At 40.2% G+C, this 15042-nt stretch overlaps 2 protein-coding genes across 3 annotated transcripts in view; both read right to left on the bottom strand.

Annotated features, from left to right (window-relative positions):
* Positions 1 to 10664, bottom strand: part of CA1H5orf34 (chromosome A1 C5orf34 homolog) — a 33237-nt gene extending 22573 nt beyond the window's left edge. The window contains exons 1-5 of one of the 2 annotated variants that reach the window (XM_030330264.1): positions 10324 to 10664; positions 6538 to 6771; positions 6289 to 6378; positions 1916 to 2562; positions 88 to 186 (exon numbers count right to left, since the gene is read on the bottom strand). In XM_030330264.1, the coding sequence (XP_030186124.1) occupies positions 88 to 186; positions 1916 to 2562; positions 6289 to 6378; positions 6538 to 6732 (1031 nt within the window). In that variant the 5' untranslated portion in view covers positions 6733 to 6771; positions 10324 to 10664. The remainder of the gene's footprint in view (positions 1 to 87; positions 187 to 1915; positions 2563 to 6288; positions 6379 to 6537; positions 6772 to 10323) is intronic. The other variant, XM_030330271.1, reaches the window with a different exon arrangement.
* The window catches only part of PAIP1 (poly(A) binding protein interacting protein 1), a 9679-nt gene continuing 5292 nt past the window's right edge, over positions 10656 to 15042 (bottom strand). Inside the window, exons 4-5 of the mRNA XM_030328351.1 lie at positions 12039 to 12101; positions 10656 to 10886 (exon numbers count right to left, since the gene is read on the bottom strand). Of these exons, the coding sequence (XP_030184211.1) occupies positions 10656 to 10886; positions 12039 to 12101 (294 nt within the window). The remainder of the gene's footprint in view (positions 10887 to 12038; positions 12102 to 15042) is intronic.

Below are 15042 nucleotides of genomic sequence, written 5' to 3'. Positions count from 1 at the left end.
AAACTGTGTCCTTTTGTGGGAGTCTGTCTGCAAGGCTAGTCCCATCTCCTCAGACATCACTAAATACTTCCAACACTGGTGCCTTACCGATAAGTTACACCTTTGTACCAAACTACTTTCACTAGTTCAGGATAGGAATATTCTTCATCAAACTGTCCTTGTGAAAGTGAATCACAAAAATTCCACCTGTGAAGGACAAAATACAAGCTATTAATTCTGGTTGCTCAACAAAATTACCTTTAGAAATCAACCACATAGGGCAACTGTAACATTTATTTCTGGCTTAACTTGTTAGATCCAAGAAAAGTAAAAATTAATATAAAAGTGTATGAAGGAACTGAAAACTAATCTTATTTTTCCATGGATTTTTTTCCTTCAGTATTTTTAACAATCTTCTTATTCAATCTCAGCACAATTACATAAATTAAGGATCCAAACAACAGATATTTCCTGCAATATCTATGCTATGCACACTGCAGATATAACACCCAAAAAAGCAGACATGGTCACTGCCCTCAGGGAAGATTCCTATCAAGCAGGGATGTTAAGTAGTAAACACTGAACACAAAGAAAAGAGAATTACTGGATGCTATGGACACGTAGAAGAACCTAATCCTGTCTAGGAACTTGGGGATAACCACCCTAAGGAAGAAAGGCTTGTGCTGGGACCAGAAGACGTGCACAAGTCAGCGAACTGAGAAAGATAAAGGAGTGCTCCTCGCAGAGGAAAGAGTAGGTGCAATGGTGAAACCAAGCTTGAACAGGCATTCTAGAGATTGTAAAAAGTCCAGTTTAGCAAGAGTAGAAAAAGCAAGGGCAAACGTGGTGAGGATCATAGACGTAGGAAGAGACCAGAAAATGGAAGGCCTGTTAAGCCATGTTTAAAGATAATGGATTTTAATCCAAAGTTAGTGGCAAGTTACTGAAAATTGTTAATTTAGAAGCCTAAATCTCTTTCAGTGTGTACTTATAATACTAGAACTTTCAATTTTAACCAAATAATCATGACCAGCCTGAAAAATCATATTTAAAATACGTATTTAAATAACAAATACGTATTGGGAGACTACCTGGGCTCAAACCCCAATTCTACAAGCACTAGCTACGTGACCCTGCTCAGATTATTTCACCTTCCTGTGTCTCAGATTCCTCAACAAAATGGGGCAATGACAGTGTTTTCCTCATGGAGCTACTATGAGAATCAAATAGCTACAGTAGAGCTGTGCCCGGCACGTAAGCGCTTTGTGTTAGCTATTACCATTATTACTCTACTACTTATGGAAGTTCGTGTTACAAATCTGTAACCATTAGTTTATTCACCTCTTAGGGAGAGAAAAGGTTTATATCTGGTGTTCAGAGGCTTCTCCACGTTTACCCCTTTTTTCAAAAAATTTCAATAAATAGATTTATAGTCAGCTAACCAAAGACAGGGGTGGCCTCTGAGACTAGGTATGAAAGAAAGAACCCATGCTCATCAGCGGGTCGGAACCATGCTCCAGCTACAAGGTAACGGGCTCCACTGGGTGCAGCTGAGGCTTCTCTGTGCTCACTGCCAGAGCCCTGTGCCACTACTTATCACACTTTAACCATCTTGTCAGTGACAGTGACCTTAATAGAGTCTAAGCTCCTAAAAAGCAGGGACTATAGCTTAGACATCTCTATAGTCTCTGTGCTTAACAAAGTATATAGCGTATAGTCAGCCTTCCATAACCACTCAATGCGTGGACACAGAGTAAGACACATAAGGAACACATTGGCTAGGGAAATTCTTTACTATCGGTTATTAGCAAAGTTTTGGCTCACTGAGTGAACTTTCCTTATGAATGGTAGCAGATGATTACAAAAGAAAAAATATCTTTAGATAAAGACTGGCTCTGACAAGGGCTTTATGACAAATAAGCTGTTCTTCCATTACCTGTGCAGGTGTGGGACAGGACAGCTGAGTAACAGGGCCCTGGGAAGAACAGAAACCTCTTTCCCTCTTTCCTCTGAAATATCAGAAGTCAAAGTTTTATTCTGGGTGATGGCTGCATCAATTCTAGACACACTGCTGATTTTATCATGCAAATGCAGTGCTAAAGACAAGGGATATTTCCATTCCTCTGGACAGGAGGCCACAGGCCAGCACTGTTTCACCCACGTGTATACACACGTGTGTTTTGTACCAGGCAGAGGTGGCTCGCCACTCCCTTCGGCTCCATTTACACAGCTCTTTTTCTCTAAAGGTTCCTTGGATTTCATGGTCTGATAGTAAAGTTCGTTTTCTTTATTCTTCAGTCTCTGTCTTGATAAACTTCCATATGTACAGATTTTGCCTGCTGTTTCATCTAGTTTGTCCTTTCTGGCTTGAATCTTCTTTTCTGACAATACTATAGATGAGTCTGGCTTCTGGCTTACTTTACACAAAAAATGTACTGTAAATTCAAGCTGCAATCTCGGCAGACAAAGGTATGCATGCCCATCTAATGATGATATCTTCACGGTGCCGCTCTGCATACACAGCATGCCATCATCAGTATCAGGACTGGGCCATCTGACTTCTGAGAAGTCAATGAAGATACGCTGAGTTGAGGAGACAAAGAGAGATGGGGAGTATTTTGTCAGCAGTCCAATGTTTCCACACATTCGATGCTTACATATTGTATAAGAAAGCTCTTAAAAGTTTTGTTTGTGTTTTACTATCTAGAGAGAATGAAAATGGAGAGCCAGGTGTTGGTGTATATATATGGTTTTCTAAAGAATATTTGATATTAAGATTCTCTCTCTTACAGAGAGAGATGTAAAACACACACACACGAAGAATGAGAGAGAAGGGACGCCTGAGTGGCTCATTTGGTTAAGCGTCTGACTTCGGCTCAGGTCATATCTCACGCTTCATGGGTTTGAGCCCGGTGTCAGGCTCTGTGCTGATAGCTCAGAGCCTGGAGCCTGCTTTGGATTCTGTCTCCCTCTCTCTACCTCTCCCCTACTCATTCTCTCTCTCTCTCTCTTTCTCTCTCTCTCTAAAAATAAATATTAAAAAAAAAGAGAGAGAGAGAGAAAAGGAGTGCCTGTCAGTGGCTTGGTCAGTTAAGCATCTAACTCTCGATTTCAGCTCAGGTCATGATCTCACAGTTTGTGAGCTAGAGCCCTACAACGGGTTTGTGAAGCCTGCTTGGGATTCTCTCTCTCCCTCTCTGTCCCTCCCATGCTCATGTGTGTGCACTCTTTCTCTCAATCAATCAATCAATCGATCGATATTTTTAAAAAAGAATGAGAAGAAAAATAAAAAAGTTATCCTGACTATATTTAGCGTTAGACATTTTTGTTTAAAATGTTCAATGAATCAGAAATAAAAAGATTTTCAACCCTTCTCAAATGCCTACTCTGAAAAAGAATACTGAGGGAAGACCAGCACTAACTACCATGTACAAACAACACTACAAACAATACTATATTAAAAGCAATCATAACTTAAATGATTAGTATGGAACTAGTATAGAAATCACTGACAGAGCAACTCAGGTAATATGGAAACAGAATCAACCACATCTTAAGATGCTACATGTAATAATATAACCTTTCAGAACAAGGAGGGAAAGGGAGAATGATTTATTTAATAAATGGTACTAGAGAGGACCTGGGTGGCTCAGTCAGTTAAGCGTCTGACTCTTAATTTCGGCTCAGGTCATGATCTCATGGTTCATGAGTTCAAGCCCCACTTCAGGCTCTGCTCTGACAGCACAAAGATTGCTGGGATTCTCTCTCTGCCTCTCCCCTTCTCTCTCTCCCTCCTTCTCTCCTCCTTCTCTCTCTCCCTCAAATAAATAAATAAACTTAAAAAAATAAAAATAAATGGTACTCTCAAAGGGTTAGCAAATACACTAAATAAGACTATCTATCCTAGATAGCACCTAGCATACCATACACTAAAATAAATCCTAGGTAGCGGGGCACATGGGTGGCTCAGTTGGTTAAGTGTCTAACTCTTGATTTTGGCTCAGGTCATGATCTCATAGTTTGTGAGTTCGAGCCCCATGTCAGGCTCTGGGCTGACAGCATGAAGCCTGCTTGGGATTCTTCTCACTCTGCCTCTCTCTGCCTCTCTCCAGCTTGTTCTCTCTCAAAATAAATAAATAAACATTAAAAAAATAATAATAATTAATTAATTAAGTTAAATAAAAAATTCTAGGTTGTTTAAAAAGCAACAATTTTTTTTAACGTTTATTTATTATTGAGAGACAGAGAGAGAGCATGAGCATGGGAGGGGCAGAGAGAGGGGAGACACAGAATCCAAAGCAGGCTCCAGGCTCTGAACTGTCAGCAAAGAGCCTGACGCGGGGCTCAAACCCATGGACTGTGAGATCACGACCTGAGCTGAAGTCAGACGCTTAACTGAGCCACCCAGGTGCCCCTAAAAAAAGCAACATTTTTAAAAACTGAATTACTCAAAAGTAAACTGATCCTGACCAATAGCACAGACTCATGACAGGTGCCAGTAACTATGGCATCTCTCCATATAAGATAAAACCAGCCAGTGTCACATAACGGTCTTTCAGCCAATTAATTTTGCGAACAGGTAAACATTTCAGCTTTCATTTATATAAAACTTTAAATTTAGAAAAGAAAGCCTCTTAAACCTACAGTGCTATTTATATGTACAGATGTTAGTACAGTATTCACTGATGGCAAAACTGGCTTGTAAGGGTGGTCAGTTAAGAGAGTTCTCTCTTCTAGAATTAGATTATCTAATAACCCTATCAACAGCAAACTGCAGTTTCAACAAATAAAGTTACTCAAAAGATAGTGGAAAAATAGCCTTATACACTAAATTACACCTTACGATTTTTCTTGGCTCCTTTGTCATTATCGAGTAGTGGAAACTAATTAAAAGATATAGTCTTAAAAAAAAAAAGAAGACAGTCTTCAAACAGACTGGATTCAAATCCTGACTACCTCTTAGAAAATGTCCATGAACAAGGTTAGGTAAACTCTCTGAGATTTAGTTCCCTCAGCTATATAAAGGGGATAATATCTAGCCAATATACCTATTCTGACTGGCTAAATACCCACTTTGATTATCAGAGACCCATGCCATACTGGTGTTATTAAATATTTTTACCATCATTCCTATTTCTTTGCACATAGTAAATCCTCAATAAATGACAGCTATCATTATTATTATTCGTAAAAGTTCAGGGGCAACTGGGTGGCTCAGTTGGTTAAGTGTCCAACTTCGGCTCAGGTCACGATCTCGTGATTTGTGAGTTTGACCCCCACGTTGGGCTCTGTGCTGACAGTGCAGAGCCTGGAGCCCGCTTCAGATTCTGTGTCTATCTCTCTCTCTCTGCCCCTCCCCTGCTCAAGCTCTGTCTCTCTGTCTCTCTCTCAAAAATAAATAAACATTAAAAAAAGTTCAAAATAGAACATAAGCAAAAAAATAAAATATGTATACCTACAAATATACACATCTCTATTACACATGAACTGCACATAAACTACTGAAAACAGCCACATAATTTCTTAATTTTGACACCTCTGAGAATCAAAAAGTCATCCACCTGGAGGCGTCCGGCTGGCTCAGTCAGTAGAGGATGCAACTCTTGAGCTTGGGGTTGTGAGTTTGAGCCCTATGCTGGGTGTAGAGTTTCGTTAAATAAAAAATAAAAATAAAACGTCCAGTGTTCCGGTAAATTAATTCATACCCAGATGTGAAAGGAAGAAGGCTAAAATCCTTGCTAGTAACAGAAAAATATGAATATAAAATAAAAAGTCATTAATCTGAAAAATTCTGAGTATAATCTTTGGCTACAAAGAAAAGGTCAGGAAGATGAACTATGCATCTTCTGGGTCTCAATCAGTACATAACATATCAGGGTGCCTGGGTGGCTCAGTGGTTGGGCATCCGACTCTTGATTTTGGCTCAGGTCATGGTCTCACGGTTCGTGAATTCAAGCCCTGCATCAGGCTCTGTGCTGACACATGAAGCCTGCTTGGGATTCTCTCCCTTTCTCTCTGCCCCTCTCCTACTCATGCTCTAAGTAAATAAACTTTATTTTAAAAAAAAAAAAAAATATATATATATATATATACACACACATATATGTAAATATAAAATATATATGGAAATATATATATATATATATATATATATAGATCATATCAGAACATCGTAGTCTGGTGAACAATATAGGCCTACGCATTCTACAGCAGTGTGTATTCCCAAGTGTCATGAAGAAAAAAATTAAACTACCTGTTTCTAATTACTTGTCCTCAAATATTACTTATAAAAAAGCTTTAAAAAATTACCTTTTTTCTTTCAGAAGGTATGATGCTTTCAGATAAAAAAGGGCAAGTAGCAAAAGAATTTCGAAAATCTAGGGCTTGCTGTAGTTGCTCCTACAGAAAGAAATACAAAACATAACCTTCAAAAAATGTAAAATAATTTGAAAATCAATTCAGAGTGACAGTAATCTAGAATACTAATTACTTTCCACATTCTAGCTACCTCACCAATATTCTGGTACCAAAATGAGTTGTTTTTAAGCCATTACTTACTCGGTAAGTGCTGATAACAAAATGTGTCCTTTGACGAATTCTTTCTGGTCGTTCTAAAGGATGTGCTGAAACAGGAGGTGCCTTTTCAAATAGAAATTCAGAGCCACAAGGAGAAAGCTGTAGTCTGGAACCATCAGCATATTGCACTTGCACGGAATCATCTTCATAAAGTACCATTTGCACTTCAGCTGCCATTACTATGACTACGGATAAAATGTCCTTCCAAGGAGAAGACTGAATAGGAAACAGGGTAGCACAAATTGTTCCCTTAATGTACAAAAGTTCTATCATAAAAAGTGAATGCATTTTCTAAGAACATAAACAAAACATATTTTCGTTGCATTTATTTTTTTGGGGGGAAAAGTGATTACTTTACTACATACTTTTAAATGATCTGAAATTAACAACCTTAACAGAATGCCTTACCCCCTAGAGCTTTACTCCAGGGTGGGAAGATAACCTAGAGGGAGAAGAAAGCCCACCTAGTTATAACTGCCTTTACAATTTCAATAGCTTTAGTTCTCCTGAAGCTTAAATTCTGTAAATTCTATGCTCAGTAACTAATTTCAAATAAAAGGAAATTCCACCTTTGCATAAGAATACAGCAAATCATTTGTAATGCATGCAAAAGGCAGGCCAAAACTATCAGGCCTAAGAAAAAAGAGTACTGAAAAAGAAATCCCAATACCTGGATTTTTGTCCCTAGTCTGACATTAAGGAAGACGTTCCATGTCACTACTGAGCAAGTTAATTAATCATAGAGTGTCTTAGACTCATTCTTACTTCACTGAATTCAATTTCTTTTTCCCTACCTTTAGAATGTGTCATCACCTATGCTTTCCATATAGGGATGACTGCAGGGGAATTAGAGGGTTGGGTTCCATTCATACTCTACAATTTACTAGACTAGTTAAATGCCTCAAGTTGTCTGTTTCCCTTATTTGTAACATGAGGGACAGTAACAGGATTGTTGCAAGGATTAAACAAGGGAACACATTTGCCAGTCCCAGTATTGCAATGTCGAGTTCAATAAATCTTATGATTCCTTTCTAACACCAACCCCATCCTCTCTGACACTTACCCACCTCCCTCTAGGACATCATCCTTTTTAAGACTTTCCTTTCTAAACACTAACCCAACCCCTTCTAGAACATTATCTTTGGCCACTCAGGTGATCAACTTTCACCTGACAGAAAAAAGTAACGTTCCTCAGTTTACCTTTTTCCTACCAAAAAACTTCTCAAGTAAAGTATCCACTCATTATCTACTTTCACTCCCATCCATCTTCAATCCATTGCAATCCAGTTTCCTTCCACCTTCGTGCTGGAATTGTTGCACTGATTCAGAACTGTCACCGATGTCTCCCTGCACCCAGTAACTTCAGTCTTCATCCTACTAAACTGGTCACTGTGATAGTGTTATCTACCTTTCTCTGCACTGAATTGTGTTCCTCTGCCTTTTTACTTTTTTAAAAAAAGCGGGAGGGGGGGGGAGTGCCATGGTTTACCCCACCACATCTACCTGTTTTTGATTTTTTTGTTTTAAGTAGGCTCCCCACCTGACGTGGGGCTTGAACTCATGATCCTGAGGTCAAGAGTCACATGCTCTACTGACTGAGGCAACCAGGCACCCTACCTCTGTTCTTAGTTTAATCATTCCTTTTCACCATTCTCTTAAATCAAGGATTCGAGACCTGACCTCAGTCCCCATTTCATCTCTTCTTACTATATACACCCGTGTTGCTTTTACATCCACCCTTGGTTTTTAAAAGAGTCTTGGGGCACCTGGGTGGCTCAGTCGGTTAAGCAGCCGACTTCGGCTCAGGTCATGATCTCGCGGTCCGTGAGTTCGAGCCCTGCGTCGGGCTCTGTGCTGACAGCTCAGAGCCTGGAGCCTGTTTCAGATTCTGTGTCTCCCTCTCTCTCTGACCCTCCCCCATTCATGCTCTGTCTCTCTCTGTCTCAAAAATAAATAAACGTTAAAAAAAAAATTTTTAAGAGTCTTACCCCCTTTCAATGTATGTAATCGGCTACATATGACTGGCCTATAATCTTCTGTAGAATATGTCAGAATATAAGTAAACATTAAACCATATGGTCTCTCCTGAGGAGAGCCACACAATTTTATTTCTTCTCTCTAGAGAACTTCCAAATCCACCAGATCCCTCCCAGTGCTTCCAGCTGCCTGATAGACCTCTCTTCATGTTCCACTCAATCCACATGACTAAATTAATCAAACTCAATCCACATGACCAAAATGGAACATAATCACTCCCACCAAAGCAACTTCTGCAACGTCCCCTAATTTCACTTTCATTCTTACTTCCCTCAAGTCCAGGCTGCACACAATAGCCACAGAGATCTTTTAAAATAAAAATGAGATCTATCACATGCTGGCTCACAATCTACCATTCTGCACTTACATGACATTCCTAACCATGGCCTATAACAGCCACATAATGTGGCCCCATCTTCCTCTCCAAATGTCATCTCATAACTCTCTCCTTGCTCAGGACACTTTAGCTACACTGGCCTTTTTAATGTTTTTAAAACAGGATGTTTCCTATATCAGAATCTTTGCACTGTTCTTTCGGCTTAGCCTGTCCTTCCCCTGGCTTATCACATGGCTGGCTCTTTGTCTTTTAAGCTTAAATATCACTTCCTCAAAGGCCTGACTTTATTGTTCCCAGTCATCTCCCAATCACTTTTTATCCATTTCATCTTTCTTACTCATAGCATCTATCACTATCAAAACTGATTCTATTCATTTGATCGCTTTTTGACTTTGCCCACCAGGGTATAAACTCAATCAAACCAGGCCTCATCTGTCTTACTCACCATTGTATCCCTGGCATTTAAAACAATAGTTGGCAAATACTAAGGGTGCAATAAATATTTATTTAATGATGAAAGAATAAGCAAGTGAATTTCAAAATTCTTGTTCCTCCTGAATTTGCAATTTAAGTTAATGGCATCTCAATGTTAGCAATATTTCTCTCCACAGCCCTGTAACATGTCTTGTTGATTTGGTAGGTTTCTTTTATGAACCCGGCTCCTTTTCCATTTCAGTTCATCAACTTTCCCCTTCATTTCTGCAACTATCTGGGACCTTCTTCCAGTTTCTTCCCTCTCCAATCCATTTCCAGTATTGCTGTTATAGGAAACTTTCCACTATCCAGACCATACCAACCATTTTACAACACTTGATTACATACTTGTTCGTTTAGCGAGCAATATTCATAACAATACATGTATTTATACTGCATATATGTAAACATATATATAGAAATATAGTTAATACATATAAATAGAAATATATATCTCAGATGTCTACTTGCTATTTCAGAAAAAAATAGAAATATATATGTGTGTGTGTGTGTGTGTGTGTGTGTATATATATATATATATATATATACATACATATATATATCTCAGATGCTATTTCAGAAAAAAATAAAAATTGCCGAATGGGAAAAGATCTCTATGCTTGCCCAAGTTTTTAATTAAAAAAAAAAAGTTAGAGATATAGTTCTTATTTACTTAAATAACAAGCATACACAAGAAACAGTGGAATATTTAAAGTTCCCAGCCTATCATAAAAAAACATAATCCGGCTCCAACCCACATTTCAGCTTCATCTTTACCGTCTTATTCCTGTTTGTTTTCACCACCCAGTACATTACGTCACAGTATATTTAACAATCTCCGTACTTGACAAGTCTGTACTTGTCATCAATTGGACCTCATTTTTCAAAACGGCAATATGTAGTTACAGAAAAAGCCTCACCAAAACCACCACCAACGTCTTGGACTCAACACGGCAATTCTGAGATGAAAAGTCGCGGAAATAAGGCCAATCAACGGCCCCTGTGCTTTAATTTGCCAAAATGCTTGAAGTCTGCCCACGACTGCTTCTCGATGGATATTTCATGAATCTGACAAATTACCAACAAGTTATGTTTCTTGATGAGAGAAAACAGTGACAAGCGCAGAGGAATAAGGCCACAGGGAGAATATTTTTAGCCGAGACGTTCGTCGAGTCAGTAGCGGGAGAGAAGCTGAAACGCCAACCACCTCCCCGCAAAATAAACACAGGAAATCAACAGTTCAAATTTTCCCTCAAGCCGCGGAAGCGTCTTTCCGCTCCAAAATACCGGAAGTCCCGCCCAAGCACGCCCTCTGTTCCGGGGGCCAATCCGTCGAGCGCCCAGCAAAGGACGGGACCGGAAGTAGGGGAGGTGGGCGTTTCCAGTCCTGAATGTGGTTGCTTCCTCTTTGATCTTTACTTCCGATACTCAAAGGTTGGTACCCGCCCCACCTGGTTGTGACTCCTCCCGTGAGGACCAACATCTGATAGCCCAGCCAAGAGCTAACCACATGGGTGGATTTTAGTGGACTAACGCTTATTTAATCTAAACAAAAATGATACCTTAATAAAGCTGTAAAAAACAAAAAACAAAACCGAAAAAACTTGGGTCAAAGAGACCTCTTCTTTTTCTAATTTGGTGTCAGAAAATATCTTTCAACTATGTATCTGCGCTTTTTTCCTAAGTAGCAAGTAGATGTGTCCGATAAATTTATTGTCATTAAGTATTTATGGAGAACCTACTATGTGCTGGGCACCTTAGAAATAAGGCAGGGAGTGAGACCCAGGGTAGAAGATGAGGACTGGAGATGAACTGGAAAGAAAGGAGTAGACAGTAATTTGATCACAGTTGTAGTAAGTGTTCCTAAAATAGAATACAGAGGTCTGTGAGAGCATGTAGTGGACAGATCTGAGGCTGAGGAAGTATTTCCAGTGAAATCCAAAGGGTAGGTAGGTTTAGCCAGGTACTGTGGGGGTGAAACTGTTTCAAACAGAGGTAACACAGGGCCCTGAGGTCCAAAGGAAAGATCTTGACCCTTAAAAAGCTAGTTTGGTTTAAGAACGGTTATAGAGAGAGGCTTTTAGGGGAGAGAAAGCCTGAAGGGGGTGATAGAGATAAGTAAGGGCTAGATCATTATGGTTTTATGAATTATGGATTCTATCTTAAAGGCAATGGTAGGGGTGCCTGAATGCCTTAGTTAAGGGTCCGACTCTTATGGTTTGTGGTTTGAGCCCCAAGTCTGACTCTGCACTGGCAGTGTGGGGCCTGCTTGGGATTCTCTCTCTCCCTCTCAGAAATAGACATTAAAAAAAAAAAAAAAAGGCAATGGTAAACTATTACAAGGGCTTTAAGCAAAAGTGGCAACAGCAAGGAATGGGGAGAAATCTAACTCCTTACATTCATCTCCATTTTTGAAAGTCTGATAAGCAAATTGACTTCAAGCTTATGTAAAGTATAATAAGGGGACCTTCAGATGCCATGTTTTCATTGACCAGTAACATCAATTTGTATCACACAGTACTTGGGTCCTATCCTGTTCCCACCTTTTTTCCCCTCTAATGACTAAGAACCTCCTATTTGTTAACCGTCTACTACAAGGGGGTTTTATGATGCTATTTGTACTTTAGAAAAATACCTGGAACAGCTGGGTAGAGAATGGATTGTAGGATGTAGGAACAGATGTGGGGAGCCCAATAATCTGAAAAAGCAACAGGAGAGATGGCATTTCAGACTCAAGATTAGACCGTGAGTCTGGAGAGCACAGCTCCAAGAAATACTTAGATCAATTCTATAGTCTTAGGGATGACTGAACAGGCATTGAAAACAGTTCCAGCAGTTCTGTTGGAGCAAGTGGATAGGTAGCAGTGCCATCAGTAAGAGGGATGCAAGAAAACAAAGTTTAGGGAATAGCATGACTTAAAGTTTGTGAGTCGTCCTAGTGGAAATGGCAAGTTAGCAAAAAGTGTAGAAACAAACCAATCCAGAAGTCAGTGTTGATAGCTGCTAACTGAAGCTTTAGGAGAGGATTAAATAGCCCAAAGATACAGTGACAGAAGAAAATGTTTAGGAGTGGGCTTTGAGGAACACCAATACTCAATAGATTAGCTAAGGGAAGAGAATCCCACAAACACTGGGGAACCACATAAAGCCAGAAAGGTTATTCTATTCCAGGTGCCTAGAGGTTTTCAATTTTGGTGTCACTTGTGTCAGATATTGCCTAGAGAACAAGCTAAAGAATCAAGTATCTACTTGATTTAGTGGCATAAATGTAATCAGCAAGGGCTGTTGTATGTAGTGGCAGCAGAAGCTATGTGTTTGAAGGGCAAATAGGAAGTAGAAGAAAATGGGATATTTGAAAAATCTCACTAGAAAGCATAGAACTGTAGTTGGGAGAGAAATGTTAAGGGCCAGATTTCTCTCAAGAAGAATGACATGTTTGACAGCTCATGCAGAGGTTAAAAAAAAGAAAAAATACAGACTAAGTAACAAGAGAGTTCATGAGTCAGAGGGCACAGGTTTTGGGCACATGTGGAATACTTGGCCTTTAAGAGGAGGGATACATCCTGTACAAGAGGAAAAATGAAGTGAACGCAGATGCATTTGTATACATCTGCCCAATTTCTTCTGTGAAGCAAGTCCTTAGGGGATGAGGAGCAAATAGAGTGGAGAGTTTGAGATAAACAAGGTAATAAACACAGATCGCTGGCAGTGCTGACAGCCTAGGTGGCGATTATGAATTTACACTGGCACTAACCTACCAGAAAACATGGCCTCCAGCTGCCTGGGTGAAGCAGGTCCATCCAGGGTTGGTGCTTTGCCAGGCTGACAACACAGTAGCAGCATACGTGACCTCAAATTATTTACGTATACCAAAGTCTAGTCAGCCAAAGATCACCAGGCTCAAGCCAGCAGGCTCTTAAAATAAGGACTTGTAAGCAAGGGAGCAAACTCCAGAGAAAAAACAAATGGCGTGCTACACCAGGGGGAAGAGGGCACCGACTGGTAAGATGTGGGCTCCTGCTGAAGGATTCTGAGCAAGTTCTGAGGGAAGGGATACTGGTTCTGTGTTGGATGTTGTTTCTGAAGCAGGATTAGAAGCAGGGATTAATTAGGGATGTGGTGCTGTCATGAGGGGAGGACTATTTAGCAATTGGGTATCCCCAGGAATAGATGGGTGGGATAGCAAAGCAGGTCTGAAGACAGCATTGGTAACAAAGCAGTGGCCATGCAAAGGGTCACGGTGGCAGTTAAAATTGCATGACTTTGGGGAAAATGTGTCCTGTTAACTTTGCAGCTGGCTTTATCTGTGTCTGTCCTCCCAGACTGATTAACAGCAAGGGTACTTTTATTTCAGTGAGAGCAGATTTTCAGTCCTTCAGTCCTGAACGTTTTACTCTTTCATACCAAGTATCATCTTCTCTTGCTAAGTGTGATTTTTTTTCTTAAATGAGAACCTCCTCCATATCCACCTGTTCTATAGTTCATGAAATACCTAGTCATTGAATTGCCCCTTTCTGACCATATCCAATCTAGAGTGAAACTCCAGTTTCTTAGGCCCTCTCCCAAATTATTCAACCAAAGCCCAAACCCCATGATGGGTTCTAAACACTCTCTCACTGACACACCCTACAGTTCCCCTTGGTGTGTATTCTGCTTTACTGCAAAAGTACTAAATCCAACCTGTTCAGATACATGTGTGTTCCTGGTAGTCTTTGGCTGGAAGGGCACTGAAAACAAAGACACAAGGTCAGAGTTGACGACACAAGAGCCAGATTTTGCTGGTACAAACCAATACTTGTGCTTTGTTACCAGAACAGAAGCCTAGGACATTCATTAGCACTTTTGTGTCCTTGCTCACTGGAGACCTACAAGATCTTAGGACCCATATTTCTGTTGAAGATACAGCAATTCTAAAGGCCAACAATTACAGTGCTAGCCATCTCTTCATGATATACTGTTGCAGTTTAAAACATGTCCGCACATTTCTTAATGGCCTCCTATCTGATATGGCTTTAATGACTCACTTAGAACCAAGACTGTAATGGAAAAAATGCTGTGTGCACCTTCCAGATGCAGCTTCTTCCTAGGTCTTCTACAATGCCCCCTCTCAAAATCCAGCTGCCATGTTTGTGAAAAGTCCAGGCCACATGGACTGGCCATGTGTAGATGGGTCTGGCCAAGTGATATCTTCAACTCATCTCAGCCCAGTCATCAGCCATGTGAGTGAAGAAGACTCAAGATGATTACAGCCCCCGGCTGTTGGAACTGCCTCCAGCCCTTAGTTTTCCTGGTTGAGGCCTCAAACATTGCAGAATAGAAAACAAACAAACAAAACACAAACCCACAACTATCCCTATTGTGCACCATCCAAATCACTGAACCAAAGAACTCATGAGAATAAGATGCTTATTGTTTGAAGACACTAAGTTTGGGTGGTTTTTTAGGCAGCACTAGTTAACTGGAACACACTGGAACTGAACCAGGGCCTATTGGTACCTGTTGAGTATAGCAGTGGTGAGTGACAATGAGCTAGTGGACAAAGCTGGACGGTTATTCACAGAGCAACTGCTAGAAGTTTATAGCATACTCAGCTATGATGTACTTGGTCCCCGGTCTAATGTACTGCCCCTTCCCTACAC

The sequence above is a fragment of the Lynx canadensis genome, chromosome A1 (genome assembly GCF_007474595.2).
Source record: "Lynx canadensis isolate LIC74 chromosome A1, mLynCan4.pri.v2, whole genome shotgun sequence".
Taxonomy (NCBI): domain Eukaryota; kingdom Metazoa; phylum Chordata; class Mammalia; order Carnivora; family Felidae; genus Lynx; species Lynx canadensis.
This window is presented reverse-complemented; position numbering and strand designations above follow the sequence as displayed.